This window comes from Rhipicephalus microplus, chromosome 1, assembly GCF_043290135.1.
Source record: "Rhipicephalus microplus isolate Deutch F79 chromosome 1, USDA_Rmic, whole genome shotgun sequence".
In the NCBI taxonomy this organism is placed as follows: domain Eukaryota; kingdom Metazoa; phylum Arthropoda; class Arachnida; order Ixodida; family Ixodidae; genus Rhipicephalus; species Rhipicephalus microplus.
The window spans coordinates 200,692,673-200,709,873 of record NC_134700.1 but is presented as its reverse complement, the minus strand read 5'-3'; the positions used below and the strand labels follow the sequence as shown (position 1 = coordinate 200,709,873).

Sequence of the window (17,201 nt, the reverse complement as noted above, 5' to 3'; positions counted from 1 at the left end):
CGCCTGAAGCCCATCACGGTTCGTTTCGAGCAGCGCTTCAAATGCGCGTCACGATGGTTGTCGGTGCATTAGGCGGCTCGCTGTATTTTGTCGGTGGGGTCTGGCGGCTTGGCTCTGTTGTACAAGAAATTACGGCGGTGCGTCGTGTCCTTGGCGGTGCGACGCTGGCCTTCCGCTAAGGCCGTGCAATTGACGACCCGCCCCGGCTGTTTGCGGAAATCGGGTTGCTCCGTGGGCCGCCGTTAGCGAAGGAGACGACAGCAGCACGTGCGTCGGAGTCAACCGGTTAGCTTTCTTCCTTAAAACCCACTTATCGCGCCGTAATCGGACCGGTCCGGCGACGAAAGCATGCGCTCCACGTATGGATCTGCTGAGAGCCGGAGTGATAATGTCCGAGGAACGGTTAACGGCCCCTCTCCCTGGGGTGCAGGCTTGTTTGGAGTGAGCCCTGTTGATTGTTTCGAGGAGGAACACAAGTCACGCGTGGGCCATTGGTCCTTTAATCACCACAAATCTGTGCCGCTTTTATGCCTGGAGTGGGTGAAGAAAACAAGACAGCTCGCGTGTGGCATTTTACAAGAAGTATAAAAACCTACCAAATGAACTACAAACGATGGACATACGGGTAGCATCAGTGATGGCTTCTCGTTGTATTGCGATCTGGCTGTGCCACGCTAGGCACAATGAATATAGAAACACACACGTATGTTTTTTTTTATTTTTTTTATTTACTCGCTTGCCCACAACGAATGGGCAAGCGAGTAAGAGAATAAGCTGCTCCGTGCTCGCATCACTGGTAGCTGATGGAGACCCCCCCCCCCCCCCCCCCTAAAGCCACAGCTGCCTTCATCACATGTGCCTCTAGTGTGAACCTTGCTTCTGTGGGCAAGGGTGCTCTCACAGTTCCCCCAGTTATCTGAGCCTCTGGCAGAGTGCCAGAATCTTAGGGAGGCAAGGGTCCGGGACACTCTGAACAACGTGCCCGAGGTTACATCAGACTTGCCAGACTAGATGTATCGCCAAAGTGGCCAACTCATTCTGCTGATTTTTATTCAGTAAAATGGTCACTGGCTTCAGTCATGGTCCCAGTTCAGCTCTGAAATTGTTCACAGATTGTAATGAGGTGCTTCTTTTGAATGTTCGTCATTGCAGTGTGTGTCTTCGAGGCACGTTCCATGTAGGGTATGCTTGTGCACTCTGCCATCTATCAAGACCACCTCGTACTTGCAAGGTTCATGCGGGCCTTTGAAACCCTTGGAAACCTTTGAATTTGAGAAGCTCATCTTCAAGGCCTTGAAAGTGCTGGAATTACGGCAAATCCACAAATTTCCTTTTTTTTTTAGTAAACATTGTCTCACATTTCAATGCGAATTATTGGTCACGCCATAAATTTAGCAGGGGGCATATGTAATGTGCCCATCACAAAAAAATTGAGAACATCAGTAGCATCTGTGAGGAACCAACAACCTACATTTTACATATTATATCTGGAGTTTTATGTCCCAAAACTAAGATATGATTATGAGAGATGCTGTAGTGGGAGGCTCCGGAAATTTCGTCAATCTGATATTCTCTACATGCACAGGCATCACACTCAACACAGGCCTCTACCATTTTGCCTCCATTGAAATGCCGCTGCCAAGATCGAACCCGGGACCATCGGGTCTGCAGCTGAGCAGCTACACTGCAGCTGACAACACTGTGCATATTACAGCGAAAGCTGTTATGAGATCAGAACACTGGATCATGTGCGGCGTCGTAGTTGTCCACCGCCACCTGTGTCCGTAACCACTATTGCACAAAAAAAAAAAAAAGAAAGTCGATAAAAAAAAAAAACCCAAGGACACATTGTGGTTCGAACCCGGATCTGCTGCGTGCCAGCCCAGTATTCTACCACTGAGCCACGCGGGTGCTTGAAACTCGTTTGCAAATTCGCCTTGCGCAGGCTTAATGCCAGGAAAGGAATCGTGTTAATATGAGTAATAAAGCATCTTAGATTAGCAAAGGAACGCCCAGGCGCCACACAATACAAACTATGTAACGAGTGGGTCGTCCAATGCTCAAATGCATTACAAAAGCTTGTTCTTGATCACCTATTAACTGTGGCACATACCCTCTTCTGGATTAATTATTAGTCGTTGTCGGCCATTCCATAAAAAATTTGCACAAAATTTCTTGCAAGTATGTAGCGGATGCCACGCTTTTCGGAAGAAGGTAGAAGGTTATCGTAATGAATGCCAGCCTACTAAACAGAAATTATGGTTATTTATGGCGTAGGGGGTGGATACCTAGCAAGTGTGCTTGCAGCAGTTTCTCAAGGAGTGTTTAGAAAATGCACTGAAAGGTTTTTGCACTTCCAGCTTTTGCTGTGACTGTGCTGCGCATTCCGTGCAGGCCTGGCGTTTTTTTTTTTTTTTTGAAACTCTGAAAAGGAGAGAGGATGAAAAACAGTAAAATAAATGTGGCATTGAGGAGGTCGGAGTGCTTACAAAAAAAAAAAGGAGGTAGAAATCGCTGTTGAGAAATAAACAGCTACAAGACACTTGCATGCAGAAAAGATGGAGGCAACTAGTGAACTTATCTGCATTATCACGTCAAACAGCCTTGGGAAAACTGCCAAGACCAAGCAGTAGAAAATAGTGGATATTGATATGAAAATTCAGCAAGAGCAGCAAAGCGTTGCATGAAAAATGTTCCTTAGTTTTTCCTATCTTAATAAAAGTTTACAACTTCTGCCATACTGAAAGTGATTACCTATGCAACCTTAAGAAACTATGATTGAAAATTGCCAAAGAAAATGTCATTGGAGCCATGTTTTTGACGTCTGCTTCAGTGATGTTGCCCTTTTTCGACGAAATCTTGTTATTTCAAGCCCTTATCTTTCCCTGACTATGTGCTAATTGGGCTTTTAACAGACAGTGTGGTCCTTGAAAAATGCACACACATAGCCTTGAAAGTGCTTGGAGACCCTTCAATTTTTGCCATGTAAATGAGCATGAACCTTGTACTTAGCTTCCCGAGACCCAGAATCTATCCCATCATCAATGGCGTTCAACCTTGACAAAAGTAAAAAAAACTGAGACTGCAGGCTAAGGTAATGTAGTGTGGTATAACATGAAGCTCTTTGGCACAGGTGATGCCACATATCAGGCATTCAATCATTCTGTTCCAACTGCTTTCAGAGAAGACTGATGTTTTGTAGGAGGCTTACCACTCCTTTTTTTTTTATGAAATAATATTTATAATGCAGCTGGATGACATAGTAATCTATGCTACAAAGTGAAGGCAGTGAGCATGCATTTTATGTAAACCTGTAACTGTAATTTGGAGCGAGCATTAGGCTTTGTTTCACATATGCAGAGGTGATTGCATTCATGAGAGACTGACTTTGAATGAGACTCTACTTTTAAGGTTCATTGTGTCACTAGAATTTCATTTAATAGTTCTGTCAGTTACATCATTTATGGAGCTATGTGATAGTACTGATGTGCTTGCAAAAGCGCTGAGACAGCTAGTCTGCATGATTGAGCCCTGCAGGACTGGTGCAGCCTCATTGGAAAATGTATAGCTGTTTCTGGGCATGGGGGGGGGCTGCTTCTGGTCCTATGCTTCGCCATCATTTCTAGATTTCTACATAGGGTGTTGGAATGCGTCACAATGGAAGCATCTGTATTGCAGCTGCGAAGTCATCTGCTACATCATCCGCGTTGTCGTGGTTGGTGGCAAGTGCAATAAGCACGGCACGGCGTTTCGCTTCATGTTTATTGTGGATGGAGGCTGCCGTCAATGCGACATACTAGATGAACTATGTGTAAGTGCTATTGTAATGAGCTAAAATGTACTGGAAAAATGCCTGAATTTTTAGAAGCAGCTATATGGCATTACAGCTGTATATGCTCTGAAGTACTTGCCCCATCCGGTAAATGTTCGCTTGAATAAAATGAGCTAACCTATTCCTGGCCTGTAATACTAAGTAATAAAAATGTTTTATACAGATGTTGCTCAGTACTGGACCATGAATGTTTTAATTAAAAGTTGGAGGGCTGATGAAGTTTTGATGGTTGCATGCTCTTTAGTGGCTTGAAGTTGCAACAGGAAAAGGGTGGTCAGGGATGTATGTACCATTTTTATAAAGACTTATAAGGAACTGTTCAGTTGCGCTGGACACCCCTTGTTTGCCTGCGAATGCTGTTTTTTAAAAGGATGATAATGCTTTCACCATATCCTAAAAGGAAAAAACCGAGTGGGGTAATTGCCTGCATGTCTTGCAAAGCTAGATTTGCCTACCATCCACGACTTCTTCCTGCTTGAAAGTCTTTCCTATCTATGTATAGAAACTAAATTTATTTTTCCTTTGTGTCTTGTTCTGCACGCAACCTTTCTATCCTTTTTGAATTCAGAGTACTGCATACATTAGTTGTTGTTTGAGATTTTTGATAAGGTATGGTATTCTCTTGGGAGAGCAATGTGTTTTCATTCACTTGTGCACCATGGCATTCTTTTTTTTTTTTTTTGCCCTTGGCGATACGCCTTTGCAATTGATCATGGTCTAAACATGCAAGCTTCATGCATATAGTTCTGTGTCTGCACCATTTTCTGTTTTTGTATGGTATTCAAGTTAACATTTCCGCATTATGTGGGTGTGAATTGAAAGGTGATCTCGTGTCTTTTGTTAAGGCAGTCTATTTCATCCACTCCTACCATTTTCCTCTGTTTTCCCCCCTCGCTTTCTTTCATGTGAACAGCACAGAGTCTGAGGAACGTTTTGGATGTCAAGTTGTTCTTTTATTGTCGCCATAAGTAGTTTGCATAATTTTCACATGTGAAGGTCATTCCTTATTAAACTCATGTGCAATCACTAAATCATTTGTAGCAAAATTAACGAAGTGGCAGACTTTTTTTTTTAAGTTTATTCCTTGTAAGTGGCATTGCTTCAAGCCTTCCACAATTACATTGCTGTTAGCTATATTTACGAGACATGATTTGCGTGGCCAAATTGACTTGCACACTGTGAATGGCTAGCTAACTAGCAATGCAATTGAACAAGAACCTTGGTATGGCTCCAATTTCACCATACAGTGTGCTCCATTAATTCAAGTGGCACAGCAAAAATAAACCTGTAATTTATTTTACTATAATGGTGCCATCTCTGCATAGCAAAAGTGAAATTATGCTTGCAGAGATATATATGTATAAAAAAAGAAGCTTGATGCATGAACATCACAAAGCATTTTCAAATGTACAAGAATGTGCACACTAGCTCACGATGCAGGAAGTACTTTGCATTTCTGTGCTAGAGTTTATTGTGCTGATACATATTGTGTTGTGCTTGTGTGGGTGTGTGCACAGCTAACGGTAGCTCTTTCATGATAAGTGATACTACATGCAAGCCAGCCATTTTAAGTAGTCAATTAATCAACAGTCCTTGCTATGTTTTGTTTATGTGAAAACTGGGATTAGTTCGTTGGACTTTGACCAGTGCACAGAAAGCTGAGGTTTCCACGTGTGGTTTCATTCTGGGTGGATTGTATTGGAATTGCTGTCGGCCGCAAAATTAAAAGTATCTGTAGCATGTGGCGGAGTGGCAGGAAACTCCATTGCTGTGTCACCTACCACCCCATGTCATGGTAGGTGACACAGCGGTGCAGTTTGCCAACGCTTCGCCACGTGCTGCTGATACCACAAACTTTTCTGACTGACAGTGCATTAGCCCAGCCATACTTACATAAATGGTAAGGTCATCAGGCTTGCATTGATTGCTTTCTGAGCAGGGAACAATATGCATCTTTTCTTATCAATATGACTGCTATGTGCAGTTCATTCACTGAGTAGCATTTCCTACTTTAGAGGCTATTGAAAATTTTTTTAAAATTTGCCGTATATAAGGTTCTGAAAGCAGGCATATCCACTGTCCCAATGCATAGATATTGAGGTCGCGCAGAGTGTCGTATACCTTGCAAATATGCGAAAGAATACATCTGGATTCTTTAAAACCATGTTACTGGCCCAAAAGTTCCAGAATTTCCATAACTACAGTACAGAATGAGCCACTAGCTCAGTCATAAAGGATATTGTATCCCAAATGTTCATCTGATGCAATGGTGGCGAAACTAAAACCTTATGTTGGTCATATTATGACAGCTGTTGCTTCAGGGGAGCAACAATTGATACTAGCTGAAGTGAAAGTTTATGAGATAGTTATATGGTATTCTTCAAGCCATTAGGAGCCATGCAAGTAAGTGTGGGCTTCAAATAACCTGTGCTTGAGACTTACTGGCATTCACATTTACTCGTGGTGCCACCAGTAATAGTCAGCCACCACTTCAGTTCTGCATCTCTGGCAATGTGTTTGTTGCACAAGCGAAACTGGTTTTAGACTCGTGGATTAAGATGTGTTGCCATGGAATGCTGTTCATCAAAGGGTTCGCGTTAGCTGTCATTCATTGTGCTGACCAACTATTAGGCCATTCTCTCCCTCCCTCTTTCAGTTTTTCTTTTCTACAAATAGATAGGTTTCCAGCTCAAAAAAAAAAAAATGAAAGCTAGTTTGGTGGCTTAGGGAGAGCTGCTCCATTTTAAGGGAACGTGTTTGTGTGCAGCTGCATGTCATGCCTGCCATGACCTGACATGTGTGCAGTGTTTGTAATGCTCTCACATCTTCCAAAAAGCTCAAGTGACATTCAGCCATTTCGTATTCCCAAGTCTGCTTTCCGAAATTTTGTTGGGAAGTGCTTTGTCGTTGTGGTTGGCTGGAAAGGTTTCCATTTCATTGGTGTTTGAGTTCTCCATTACCTCAAAAACAAAAAAAAAAACTGTTCAGTGGCAGTGTGTGTAGCAATACATGTCTAGTGCTTGTTCTAATTTATATAGAGTTTTCTAGGTTGTATACTTTTACAGTCGCAACAGGACTGGGCAGTATGTGCTGTGATAGATGTAAACAGGAGGCAGCTCCAGTAGATGCAATTTTCGCTTCATCTTTTTCTGGCGGTTTTGGCAGGTCATTTCTCTCTTTCTCTTGCCTGAGCACTTGAAGATTAGGTTGCGGCTATTTTTTTTCTTCACTACAATTTGCTGTACCTCTCCATCACTACATATGATTTTGGCAGTTGTGACAGCTGTTTACACGGGGTTTCATCTGTTTGGATAGCGTGAAGCATTGCCATGGCACCGGAGGAGGTAGAATGTGGGCGAGTTGGAAATGATTCTTGTTGTAAAAAATTGGAGTGAACAAGACGGAGCAAACGAAACAGATCAAGACGGCACGGAAGCTCAATCATTTCTTTGACATCACCTAATTTTCTGTGCACGCACGTGTTGGCTTTCAATGCGCTCAATTTTGCTTGATTAAACTTCAGTCGCTAGGCAGAGCTCGTACGGTGTCCTTGTGCTCAGTCTTGTTTGCGCTGATTTTTTATAACATACATCTGTACAGTACCCTGTTACAACATAGGAAAATGAGTTCGCTAACAAGCATTGTGGTCCCGGCAACAGGACAAAGTCGCCATCGAATAGCGCTTGCTCATTTTCATGACGTCAAGCACTTCTCAAATATTCAAGATAGTTGACTACCCCCTCACAGACACGTGTCGTGTTGCTAGCTTTTGATTGGACACTTGAATGTCCTGGTGTGACATTTCTTTTAATTTAATCTTAATGGAAAGAATGATTGTGTGACAATGTCAAAATGTTGAAGGGGCCGACAACCAATTTTTTTGGGAGCCAGTTTTCTACGATGTGGCAGAAAGGTCACTCGTTGCTGTTTTTAGCTGCAGTGATTGTTCCCGAAAGTATCTGGTTATTTTATAAGTAGCATTAGCATTTTTTTATCTGAAAAGCTTTTATATAGTGGACAAAGGCACCCTCTAGTAACATTGTGGAGCGATAGTGATGCCGATAGCCCTCCTCGCATTACACTCAAGGTTCTGCTTTCACAGGAGGTCGATTCCACGAATGAGAAAAAGTGGTATGCTTGACATCTCCGATTTTCCTCGTATTTTTTTATATTAGGCCCGTATGACTGAATGGCTCAAGGTCACATTTTGTTTTCAAATAAAAAATTTTTTGAATGAAGAAAAATTTAAGCATCGCCGGGGGACGAAGGCCATTTTACGAAAAGTGCGTTTTCGTGAATTCGTGATCATGCTAACAGCGTTGCAAACTATATATCACAAATATCTTCTTGCCTAGCTCAATTAGAAGTAATGAAGAAGTAGCTCACTTGATATTTTCGAATTCTGGGCAACCTAAATATTTTTAATTTTTGAAAAATGTCATGTTTATGAAATTCACTCATTTTTGGGGTGCAATTTCTTCCTCTGTTAATGTTGTAGCTTGTTCGTATTTACAGCACTGATAGTAATTTATGTGAGTAATTATCCTCTGCATTTTTATTTGTCTAGTAATTTTTTGTAACTTTCTTGTGCTTTATTACATCATCAAACTGGTAATAAGTTAATCAATTAAGGACCCTGGCGTCGGTACTACTCATTTGGTCCAAAATCGAATGCGAATGAGTTCAGGAAACTTATTCCACAAAATGTTTTCATCGAATGGCAATACCGTAGTTTGGCCGTGTGATAGCAAACAAATAACTTTGAAAACAAATGAAATTCAATTAGATTTGCCATGTGACAGGGGCATTAGACGATAGCATATGCAAGCTTCTCATTATGACAATTCGTGTTCTGAGCAGTTGTTTGTCGCTTTAAGATCACATTTTGCTAGATTTAATGGAGAAGGTTTTTGTTGTTTTTGAGTACTGACCATCATGCATGGAAATTATGTACTTTGCTGTTATTTGTATATATCTGTTAAACATGTCGTCTCACTGGCCTTGAAATATTCGTGTTGTCAACAGGATTCGTCAACAACTGGATGGTGTTTAATAAAACATTCACAATAAGCAACCTGGCCATTTATGCACCCTCATTTCTGAAGTCTATTCATATGATGGAGCAAAGTATAGCATGAGATAGGTAAAGTGTTTTCCATACTTGACACTTCAGTAGTACCTTTATCGCAATTTCCTTCTTCGGGCTTCATTGCAAATGAACCATACAAAAATTACACCATCTTCCGCTAAAGGGAACCATGTACAGAGGCAAAGCAGCAGGTGCTAACGCTTACACTGGCTGCGGCGTTGACACTGGCACTCATAGTGTCATTACGCAGGAGAGAAACCTGAAGAGACACAAAGCATGCAGTGATGGATTGGTGTTTCCTTCTGGAACATTTCAGTCGCTGCTAGTGGGCAATGAGAGACGGGAGACTCCGATTAGACACAGAGACTCCCAGTCTGCTTTTAGTTAACGCTCGCTCTGCGAATTTTTTTTCAACGACGCATAGGAGAAATCTCCCAACGGCACTATCTTGGAGGTAAAGATATAGCGCCTACATATACGGAGTGGCCAGTGAAGGGTTTTGCAGCGCGAGTGGTCTTCTTATTCTTTTTTTTTTTAATCGAGAAATTCACTAGCAGACGCTGCCTGCATAGTTGTGAGATGAGAGGGGGGGAGCATAGGAGAGAAGAGCAGGGGGAAGGGGACGCGCATGTGCAGTGGCAGTGTAAACATTATGGGGAGGAATGCCTAGCGGAGAGCGAGTGTAGGTTAGCAGATGCTCGTTGCGTCGGTGTTGTGAGGCGAAAAGGAGGCGGGGAGGGAGGGTTGAAGAGGAAAGAAGTTTCACGTGGGCAGTTGAGTGTGGACGCTGGGGGGCATGAGCCTGAGCAAGAGATGCTTCACATCTTAAAAATGCTACTGCACCTTTACTAGGAAAGCTTGTTAAACCTAAGTGCAAATGTAGCCTGTTAATGAATTGAATTTAGGGAAAGGGGTGGAGCCAAAGATTAAGGAAACAACGGTTCTGCCAGTTGTACAGTCTTGGTTAGGGTGATAAATGACCTTCATGATCACTCACTTGCATGACTATCTCAAACTTTGAAACCCTAAACCTTGAAATCGTTCCTTGATCGCCCTCGCAAATGATTATACAAGTTGTGCTTGTCACAAGTTGTACTGAACCGTTCAAGTATTTTGACATTGCTTAATAATTCTTTTCTACAGCAATGTTCAGTTGGTATAATTAAAAGGTGGCAACACTGTCTTTGATCTTGTAGAATACGTTCAGTGCACGTTACCATAACTATTAAAGCTTTGCAGCTCATCGAGAAGCTATATAGAATCACAGTGTAGTAGTTGCACCGCAAGACGTAGTTCATTCAAACAAGCCATGAGTATTACTCCTTGTCTTTAAGAGAGTCGTGCAGGAGAGAGGTCATGCTGAGATCTTGTAGCGTAACTTAAAAAAACCTATGGACGAAGAAAGGGAGTATTCTGTACTAGCATGCTTACAGATTTACAGCACCTGTAAAGTTGTAAATATTAAAGCAGCAAACAAACAAATCTTGGAAATGAATTCGCTGTTGTAGTGAGATCACTTAATGCGATGCTGTTGCAATTGTGTAGTTGTACTATTGTTATTGTGGGAGCAATTATCTTTTCTCCTGTCAAATTGACTAGTCCTGAATGATTAAAAAAACTTTTTTTTCTTCATCGTGCAGTCTTGCTGTGAAGCAATTTCCAAATTAGCCTACTTTTCCTCATGCTGGTTCTTCCCTTTTGTGAGAATGGCTGGGTGACGTAAGCCTTAGACATATGTCAGGGATATGATAGCATTTATTGTTTGAGGCTTTTTATTCTTAGTGTACTGTGCTAGCACATTTGTTGCAGCAGCTGTTTCATTGTGGTGGGTGCCAATCTTCATAATATTGGTTCACATACTTGTGACCACATACTTGTGATCTCGAGAATGAACAGTGTGTGCATGTGGGTCACTTGCATGCAGTGTAGTAAGTATACAGCACGTACATGTAATAGGGAAAAAAAGGTAGCGTCGGGTACACTGTGAAAGGCATGTAAGAAACTTTTGACAAAAATAACTATGTGCAGACATATAGTAGAAAATTTCGTATTACCGAATGTAGTATGCTCAGCATGTGAATCAATTGTGTAAATGGCCTCATGGTGGGACCCCCCCCCCCCCCCCTTCTCTTTTCCCACGCTGACTCTCTTGAGAGCCTCGAGCAGTTTTTTTTTTTTTGCATGCGTATGTGCAACCTAATGTAACCAAGGGGTATTGCATAAGCATGGCTAAGTAGGAACAAAAGGCAGAATGGATCAAAGCCTCGTTTTTATTTTCAAACACCACTTATGAAACCAATAGATAATGAATCAAAGAAAGGTATAGAGAATATAATTTGTAGTCTTGTAACTGTAGTGTTGTAATTATTACATAAATAAATAAAGAAAGTAAAGTGGACATACAGAAAATGTGCCAATGCTGGTAGAGACCAAACCTACAACTTTCCAGTAACGTGTCCGGTGCTCTATCTATTGAGCTATGGTGGCGGTTGTCCTCCTGTCTCTCTGCTTTATTACAGCTAAAGCTGTTATGAGATCATAACAAGGTTGGCATGCGCCATAGTTGTCCACTGCCGGTGTCCGTAAATACTATCAAGCCAAATAAGAAAAAAAATAAACTCACTAAGTAATGAAAAACACCGAGGACACAATGGGATTCGAACCAGGGTCTCCTGTGGGCAAGCCCAGTATTATACCACAGAGCCACGCCTGTGCTATGTTGCAAACTGACTCTAGGCAGGCTTGATGTCGGGAAAGGAATATCATTAATGAGTAATCAAGCATTTTGGAACGGCAAAGCAATAACCAGGCGCCACACAATGCGAATTGCGTATCGAGTGGGTCATCGAATGCTCCAACCCTTTGCAAAAGCTTCGAGCCCCTCTATAAGAGACACTGATATGCAAGACACCAGTGTGCCTACAGTAAAACACTGGTTAAGCAAATGCATACGAGGTACCCTGCTTATAAGAGGCATCTCATATAAAAGACAAGAACTGCTGTTCGGAGCATGCCTCTTATAAAGGAGTTCAACTGTAATTCTTCATCTTCATCAGCCACAGCATAAAAAATTTGCACAGAATTTCTTGCAAGTATGTAGCAGTCCATGCTCCTCTACCACACAAAAATTAGGGTAATTTATGGTGTAGGGGGTACTCTGCAAGTCTATAGCAATTGCACAAAGCGTGTTTTACAAGGGCTCTGAAAGGACACTTTTCTAGCATTTGCTGTGACTGTGCTGTGCATTCCACGTAGGCCTGGCGGCTTTTGGGAATTTCTGAGCGTGATCCTGGGAGTGCTAGCCTGCAGGCTGAAACCACTAGGCTTAAGAGAGCATGTCAGTAGAACTGCATTGACACAGCCACTGCTTGGCTGACATGATGAAATTTTTCATTTTTGCGTGTCCATTTCATTGGTTACCTGTTGTGGCAATGTTTGCTTGTCTCCCCGCAGGCTGGTGTTTTGCCCACTGGGTGTGCGGCTGGGCCTGCGACAGCGGGTGCGCAAGGCCCCCGACAACCATGTGCTGGAGAAGGCATACCTCAGCAATGGCAAGATGGGCACCCAGCAGGTGCAAGGGCTGGCCCGCCAACTAGAGTGGACAGAGCGCCGCGTCCAGCGCTGGATTCGGCAGCGCGTTCTTCAGGAGAAGCCCTGCACCCTGGACAAGTTCACTGAGAGCACGTACGTTAGCTACATACTTGCCACTTATCTGGAAGGATAGCTCCTAGTGAAGCAAATAGAAAATTGGTTGGATTCTGTATAAGCCACATACAACAGCGTGACGAGGCCCTCATAAATTGGCCTAAGGGGCCCCAAAACCACCCTCGATGTTTTTCTCTTTTTTTCAGCATTTCAAATAAACACGTGCACCAAATTGAGAATGCTCTTGCGATAAACAGTGCCAAACACTGCAGCGTTGTGAGCTACGTGTGCTCCTCAAAGTAAAAAATGATCTCTGTCTCCTCTCCAGGCCTTATGGTATCCCCAGTGTTGGTTGCGGCGTCACCAGTTAAAGAATCTGTTCATGTCAGCAGCAGAAATAACCTCTTAGTGTGCCTTCAGATATGCACATTTCCTGCTTATCCTCCTTGCACAGCATGCACTAGTATTGCTATAGCACAGCTCAGTTAGAGCCTGAAAAAGAAAAACAACAGCAAGGAAGGAAGTGACTTGTTGCCTGTGATTTTTTTGCCTTGCTGTCGTCTTTTTTTCCTTCAGGTTTAAACTGAGCTGCACTATAGCGATACGAGACTCGGCCACAGATGCAACACTGCAACTGCATTTTAACCTCTGTTTGGCTTAGGGGCCTTTTGACCGTTTCACTGTTGAGTGTTCCTGGTCTTGATGCACCCCCGATTGTCGGCTTGGTTTCTGAAATATCAGGAAAGCTTGAAATGCAGAGAAATGGCACACTGTATAGGCAAGATGACAGAGATAGGAAGAGGATACACCAACATTGTTTACTGCTGATAGTAGCAGCAAGCGAGGCTGTGTTGAAGTCATGTTTCTATCTATTGAAAAGACAATGGTGCGCGTCCCTGAACTTAACCTGCCATAACAGACTCGTAAAGAGAAGTAAAAAAACAGACTGACGACGTGTCGGATGGAAGAACGACCCTTCTAATCGCACGAGCTTGCTCAGCCCAAGGGAGCAGTGCTCGCGAAGGAAGCGTACGCCATCGCAAAGAATGGTGGGTGTTGTCACTCCTTACTCTTCAGTGCACGTACTACACAGCGAAGGGTGAAAATATGTGCATATAGAAAAATTTGACAGATGGCACAACAAGTAGAATGACACTAGATCATGCCAACTTTGCAGTTCATTGCAGATTTTTTAATGCACAGTGGAGAATGTACCGCATGTCAGCGACACTGTATGGAGGAGGGGGTGGGGGGGATTCACAGGTATGTCAGGGACAGCAAATGGGCACCTGGCATAACTCTGTTGCCTTATTAGTAGGAACAATGGAGAGCAGTAAGCAACACTGAGCAGTGTGCAGCTCTCCACGGTGCATTCCGAAATTCGCGCTGAAGTGCCAGGCTGGCATGATTCAGCGTCATTCTACTGGTTGTGCAATCTGTCGAATCCTTCTAGAAGCACATATTTTCACCCTTCGTTGTGTTGGTACGTGTATTGAAGAGTAGGGAGCAACAGTACACACCATTCTTCGTTATGGAGTATGGCCGTTCCACGCATGCTACTTTTGGGCCAAGCGATACCATGGCACTCATGTGATTACGTAGTGCAAGTGCCAACGTGTATTTTGTTGCCATCTCACAATGCCCGTTCGCCTTTTTTCTATTGCACATGGTGCTTTATAATTATGTGGAACACAGTAAGAACCATTTCCTAAAATTACATAGAAACAAAAAAAAGGCATTGTGAGATGGGAACAAAATATACATTAGCCGTTACATTACCTCCATCTGCAGGTCAAAAGAAGGCATTTGTGTACTGAAGCAAGATGTCACAGGTCGTTTTTTTATTCTTAAGAAAACTTCAGTTTTGTGCAGAAATACCCCATTTACTATAACAGTTCTGTCTCAGTCAAGTGCAGTGATATAACTCATTAATATAAACTTTATATACAGTATTAATTGTGTAGTATCCTAAAATGAGTCTCTACACATATTTGTAACTTAGTGGAGCCGAGCCAGCAGTCTTGCTCACTTGAGGATCGTGCTTGATTTATTGGTGCTGCAGTTCACTACTGTATACAAACAATTGTTCTTTATATTGCGTCATGGTTAATCTACTACAAAATAAGTTGAATTTGCTAAAACTGTGTGTGGCTATGTAAATTGACTGACATTTGTGTACTGATTGTCTTTATTTCAGGTGGAGGTTCACATTTTACTTCAGCATATTTTGCTATGGATTGTACACACTATCAGATGTAAGTCGTAAATATGTTGAAATCTCAAGCATGTTAGTGCATCTTGGTATATTTGTCTTTGGTTTCATTATTTATTCATGTATTTTATTCATAGCAAGGTATCTAAAGTGCTTAAGGAAGGGGGGGGGGTCAGAGGATCTGTATTTCCAGATCCTCCGCTGCCAAGCTAGAAAACTAAGCACCTTAAATGGCAGCTATGTGACGGCACTTCGCTACCTCCCATTGCTAGGCATTTACAATGCCACTGCTTATCTTCCTCAAAACTGCAGGCTCCCAAGGTGCATTATTGCTTTTGAAGTTGGTTTATATTACTGTTGTTTTATGAACAAGAAAGGCAAGCAAAAGCCCGTTTTCTTTAGCCACAACTGTAGGAAGCCAGCTCATAAGGAGGCCAAGCGGAGCATAGGGGAAGTTATTTGTCGGCTTCAGTCGAAGTTGAAGATGGATTAGCCCAAGGAAGGGGAAAAAAGAAACAATTGGCTGTCTATAGAAGCTGAGTAGTATGTTTATAATGTAAGAGCAATTGTTTATTTTAAATGCCACAGTTACGTGACAAAGGCAGCATCGTCCGTGCAAGTAGAAAGAGTAAATTTCATCTTATGCTCCTTTTGGTATGTCGATGCTGGCAATAACGCGTTACAAACAATAGCGTTTTTTTTTTTTTTTTTGTTAATAGGAGCATACCATCGGAATCACTGGAAATTTATTCAGATCAGTGATGTTCTCTTTTTGGACAACATTATGGTGAATTTTTTTTCTGTTAAGTGTCACATTCCAAACTTGTGCCACATAATTACATACCGTGACGTGCACTCTACAGTTAAACTAAACCATTATAATGCAGTTAAAGGTTGTTCATACGAATGTCAATGGTACTATGAAATTGATCGAATTAACTGGTGAGTGATAAAACGAACAGAAACTCAGCCACATTGCTTGGGCAGAACCAACGAAGCTACCTGTGGTCTTCTTATCGCGAACTAAGTGATGCTATGCGCTCGCGCAGGTGATTTCGTAAACAATTTTTATGAAGCTCCAACAGCATACAGAATTTCTTGATCAGTCAGTGATGTGCCAGAAACAACCACTGGTGCATTCATGAGAGCAGTGAGGGTTTAAGGATGTAATACATAACGCTATTTCTGCTCCATTCTTTCAGTAATGAAGCATTGCGCAAGAAATGCAGAACATGGAAGACTGAGATGATGACATCTGCACAAGCTTTTTTTGCACAGGTGTCGTTTTTTCTTTCATGTGCTGTTTTTTTTTTGTAATTCTTCGTTACTGAAAGAATTTGACAACTAGTCCCAAAACGTATGCTACTAGATTGCTGCTCCTAGACAAATTTGTTTACATGGCAGAGCTAATGCAATCAAAATTGAAAGTAATCAGTGATTTGCATTTGGTTGCAGTGCCTCTGTGATGACTTTTTGAGCATCATTTGCAGCTTGCCCAAGAGCTTCAGTGCAGCGTCCGAATTCTCATCTGCTGAGAAATGCTGCCATTTCATTCTTTTGCATCTCTAGCAAATTTGTTTTGGTTTGGCGTTGCAGCACTTTGTGAACACTCTGGGCAGTCTTCTGCGAGAAGCGTAGAAAACCAAAAGCCTCAAATTCAAAATAACCACTGTGAATGTGGGTGCGTTCTAATTATCGGGAGTATGCTTCGATAAGAATACACAGAACTATCAAATTGATAGTTCGATTTGACGAGCTTTTATTGTATTCTAAATTCCAGCACACTTGCGTGAAGTAATCTTGTTATCGGTATTTCAGGGAAAATTGTTTGGGTTGAAGGTTTTATGTAGAGCCAAGAGTTCAGAAAGCTGGGCTTGTTGGTTAAAAATGTTTCAAGGAACAGCGTCAAAACCACAGGACACGTTCTCTGTCTATGTGATTCCCCTTTTTATATAGGTCCTGTGGTAGTTCGCACTGTTTTTTATAACATACATATATTATGTGCGTGTGTTATTCTGTGTTCTTGCAGTAAAGGAGCACTGGTTAAAATGTCTATTTAGTAACGGTAGCAGTCACGTGTGTCGCAGTTTTTTTGTTTATTTTTATTAATTTTTTATGGTAATGTTAATGGGTCAACTTTTATTCTAGGTAACTAGGAGTGATTACACATTCCTATTGTATTAGTGTAAAGAGTAATGTATTTCAATCCAAGCTTGAGCCAAAATGTTGGCTTGCAGTATTTCAAATAAATAAATTTGGTTCAATTCTTTCAGTAAGACCTACAACCCTGATTACAGTAAAACCTGGCTACAAGGGACACTCAAGGGGTCTGAGATAAATCTTTTCTAACCAAGGTTCCTTGCAACCAAAAAGTTTAAAAACACTGAAAAATGGAACTGTACTGCATTACTGTGCTACAGCAT

The 17,201-nt window shown here is 42.0% G+C and overlaps 1 protein-coding gene across 1 annotated transcript in view; it reads left to right on the top strand.

Annotated features, from left to right (window-relative positions):
- The window catches only part of LOC119159735 (ceramide synthase 6), a 36,614-nt gene that overhangs the window by 1,527 nt on the left and 17,886 nt on the right, over nucleotides 1-17,201 (top strand). The window contains exons 2-3 of the mRNA XM_037412579.2: nucleotides 12,375-12,605; nucleotides 14,764-14,821. Of these exons, the coding sequence (XP_037268476.1) occupies nucleotides 12,375-12,605; nucleotides 14,764-14,821 (289 nt within the window). The remainder of the gene's footprint in view (nucleotides 1-12,374; nucleotides 12,606-14,763; nucleotides 14,822-17,201) is intronic.